At 44.7% G+C, this 4,205-nt stretch overlaps 1 protein-coding gene across 1 annotated transcript in view; it reads right to left on the reverse strand.

Annotated features, from left to right (window-relative positions):
* Nucleotides 1-3,038: 3,038 nt before the first annotated feature.
* Nucleotides 3,039-4,205, reverse strand: part of cyp26c1 (cytochrome P450, family 26, subfamily C, polypeptide 1) — a 5,627-nt gene continuing 4,460 nt past the window's right edge. The window contains 1 exon segment of the mRNA XM_076978866.1: nt 3,039-4,205. This exon segment is cut by the window's right edge and continues 132 nt beyond it. Coding sequence (XP_076834981.1) covers nt 3,963-4,205 — 243 coding nt within the window. The 3' untranslated portion in view covers nt 3,039-3,962.

Consider the following 4,205-nt stretch of genomic DNA (forward strand, 5'->3'; position numbering starts at 1 on the left):
AAACAATATCACATACAATAATAAAGAAATATTCAAAGCAAGAAAGAAATGTCCCTGTGGGCTCTGTGCTGGGGGGTATTCTCTGTGCTGGGTGGTATTCTCTGTGCTGGGTGGTATTATCTGTGGTGGGTGGTATTCAGTGTGCTGGCTGGTATTCCCTGTGCTGGATGGTATTCCCTGTGCTGGGTGGTATTCTCTGTGCTGGGTGGTATTCTCTGTGCTGGGTGGTATTCCCTGTGCAGGGTGGTATTCTCTGTGCTGGGTGGTATTCCCTGTGCTGGGTGGTATTCTCTGTGCTGGGGGGTATTCTCTGTGCTGGGTGGTATTCCCTGTGCTGGGTGGTATTCTCTGTGCTGGGTGGTATTCCCTGTGCTGGGTGGTATTCCCTGTGCTGGGTGGTATTATCTGTGCTGGGTGGTATTCTCTGTGCTGGGGGGTATTATCTGTGCTGGGTGGTATTCTCTGTGCTGGGGGGTATTCTCTGTGCTGGGTGGTATTCCCTGTGCTGGGTGGTATTCTCTGCGCTGGGTGGTATTCTCTGCGCTGGGTGGTATTCTCTGTGCTGGGTGGTATTCTCTGTGCTGGGTGGTATTCCCTGTGCTGGGTGGTATTCCCTGTGCTAGGTGGTATTGATAAAGATGGAAGGGGGAGTGGTGTGTGGTAGACGTCACTCCTCGTCATGGAAACTGGGAGTAATGAGTATGTACATGAATGTGATCGGAGGAGGGACACAAATATTTGTGATACTTCTCCTGAACTTCAGTTATTACATTATTAAATTTAATCAAGACCTAAGGCAAAGCCTGGCAGCCGTGTGTGTGTGTGTGTGTGTGTGTGTGTGTGTGTGTGTGTGTGTGTGTGTGTGTGTGTGTGTGTGTGTGAGACTACATAAATCACTCTTACTTGTAAATCATGTTGGCATGTTGTTTATCCCGCTAGCAATCTATGATAGTAAATTTGATTTGAGCAGTTGTGGGTTATCTACACAACTCATGCACACGCAACCCCACTGGTTCAGAAGTTCAACTGAACCTTGCCTCACATCTTCTTCATGTTGTCTTTCTGTTAACTTCATCCCTCTCTCTCTCTCTCTCTCTCTCTCTCTCTCTCTCTCTCTCTCTTTCTCTCCATCTGCTTCCTGCTTTATTTCTAAAGGTTCTGGGTAGGAGGTGGGAGGAGGCTGTGTCAGAAGAACACACACAGCTCTCTGTCATGAAGAACAAACTCAAAACTCAGGACCAGTTTGTCTCCTGCTTTCCTCTGTTCACCTTCCAGCAGCGGTGGTGTGTGTGCATGGACCTGGCCCACCACTTCATTCTCAGCTGTCTCACTCTCTCACCTGGGCTGTCTCTCTGTACTGTCTCACTCTCTCACCTGGGCTGTCTCTCTGTACTGTCTCACTCTCTCACCTGGGCTGTCTCTCTGTACTGTCTCACTCTCTCACCTGCCTCACCTGGGCTGTCTCTCTGTACTGTCTCACTGATCTGCTTCACCTGGGATGTCTCTCTGTCCTATTTCTCTGTCCTGCTTCACCTGTCCTGTGTCCCTGTCCTGTCTCTTTGTCCAGGCTGTCTCTGCCCCCCTCTGTGCTCCACCCCTTCATTCCTCTTCTGCATGCTACACTTCTTCCTTTAAAAACCCACTCAAGCCTTTATCTTTCTTTTGCTTTTCCATGTGGAACATCCTTCTCTCTCCTCCTCTTCTCTCTTCCCTCCTTTCAGTCTTCTCTGCCTTGTTTCCCTCCCTCTGATCCCCCTCCCCTGTCACCTGCATCTCTCCCCTCTCCTCCTCTCTTAACCGTCTCCTCCGTTACCTCTATCTCCTCCTCCTCTCTCACCCCTGTCTCCTCCCCTCTCCTCCTCCGTTACCTCTATCTCCTCCTCCTCTCTCACCCCGTCTCCTCCCTGTTACCTCTATCTCCTCCTCCTCTCTCACCTCGTCTCCTCCCCTCTCCTCCTCCGTTACCTCTATCTCCTCCTCCTCTCACCTCGTCTCCTCCCCTCTCCTCCTCCGTTACCTCTATCTCCTCCTCCTCTCACCCCTGTCTCCTCCCCTCTCCTCCCTGTTACCTCTATCTCCTCCTCCTCTCTCACCCCGTCTCCTCCCCTCTCCTCCCTGTTACCTCTATCTCCTCCTCCTCTCTCACCCCGTCTCCTCCCCTCTCCTCCCTGTTACCTCTACCTCCTCCTCCTCTCTTACCCCTGTCTTCTCCTCTGTTTCCACTCCTTCTCACTCTCTCTGTTCTCACTGTACATTTACACTGTTACTCAGACATGAATGTGGGTGGATCACTACATGGTGATGATGTCTAATGTCGTCTTTTCTTTGCATGTTTGTATGTTTATTTTGGTGTCATTTTTTAAATTTGTTTTGCTTTCTCACCTTTGACCTTGTGTGCTACAGGTGATGGCATAGAACTGCAGTCTTACAAGACTCAACATTTCACATTCTATATTAAAAGGGATGACAATAATGTTGTTGTTGGCAATAATATATATATATATAGAATTATTTATATAAGCCTATATAATTACAATTAATTCATTATTAATTATTATTAATAATTATCATTATTATTGTTTTTATAAGCAATAATAACAACAGTATTTACGATAGTTTATAACAGCACCAATATTTATTATTGCTTTCACTATTGTTAGTTTTGTTGTTTGTCGGTATTTATTACTGATATTATTTTGTTGTTTGTCGGTATTTATTATTGATATTATTTTGTTGTTTGTCGGTATTTATTATTGATATTATTTTGTTGTTTAAGTCGGTATTGTGTATTATTGTTATTATTTTTTATTGTTTGTTTAAGTCGGTATTGTGTATTTATTATTGTCATTATTATTTTGTTGTTTAAGTCGTTATTGTGTATTTATTATTGTCATTATTATTTTGTTGTTTGTTTAAGTCGATATTGTTATGATTGTGGAAAATCAAGACCAATGTCAATTCACCGACGCTCACATTTAGCATCTCAATACATTGAACAGGAAACACGGAAGATCTTAAAACGTTACTTAAACCCGAAGCATTTCTTTATTGATGGGGTGTTCACGTGAATGGACAACAACGAAGGAATAGTCAGGAGTTTACTGATAAAGCAGATTACACAGAAAAAAAAATAATCCGCCAACGGACAAACACGTGATCCTGTAAAACGTCATCATACAGTCATTATCAAGACAATCTAAAACAAACAAACAAACAAACAAACAAACATAAACTCAGTCAGAGAGCGAAAGTGCTGTTGGTTTCTCCTTCCCTGTTTCAGTTTGACCCTTCTCCGAGGATCTTTATTCACAGTTTGCGTTTTATTTACTTATTAACGCGTATTCACGCGGTATGAAGCGATATCACATTACTACATACTATATAATACACATCGGTAAGCATACAATAATAACCCTAATAACTACTGCTATTTGTTGATTTTTTTTTCATTTCTTTGCCTAGTGGACTATCCATATGTGGCTATTACATGAAATATAAATAGAGCTTATTTAAAAATGCTACTTCATTTGACAAACAAATGCTTATATAACGACACAGATCGAAACATTAATTAGAATAAACATTGGTTAAAATGGTAAACATCTCTCTAACTAGATAACACTGTGTTCACATGTTCTGACGTTAGCGCGTGCCCAAACGAGAGTGCAGAGCAGGTGCACGCGCGCGCGCGCATCGCTAACCCAACCAGAAACGGTTCAGAAGTCTTTAATACGGCTTATTCGGGCTAATGAGCATGCGTAACTTACAGGCAGGGACTGAACCCGACGTGCCAGAGGGGAACTGGGTTACACAGGTTAAATAAGACCAAAACCCCCGCGGACGTCCATGGTTTAAAACACGATGCCCCCCCCTCATGTCTCTCACCTGGTCCATTTCGACGAAGGTGGAATAATTTCAAATGCAGGGTTGTTTGTATTGTGCTCGTGTGGCGGTACCGGTTACTATATATGCGTGGACTCCCTGCGGTTTCTCCCGCCTCCGTGATTTCGGTAGTTGAAATTCACGTGGAGCCCGTTGACTGGGTGAACGATCGGCACCGTTTGCATCCTCGGGTACGTTTTTGTGGCCAGGGCCCATTCCACCGTGGCGAGCTCCACGCACAGCGTCTTCAGCACAATCACGGCAAATTCTCGCCCAATGCACCTGCGCACGCCACCGCCGAACGGCACGTAGCTGAACCTATT

The sequence above is a fragment of the Brachyhypopomus gauderio genome, chromosome 17, assembly GCF_052324685.1.
Source record: "Brachyhypopomus gauderio isolate BG-103 chromosome 17, BGAUD_0.2, whole genome shotgun sequence".
NCBI lineage: Eukaryota > Metazoa > Chordata > Actinopteri > Gymnotiformes > Hypopomidae > Brachyhypopomus > Brachyhypopomus gauderio.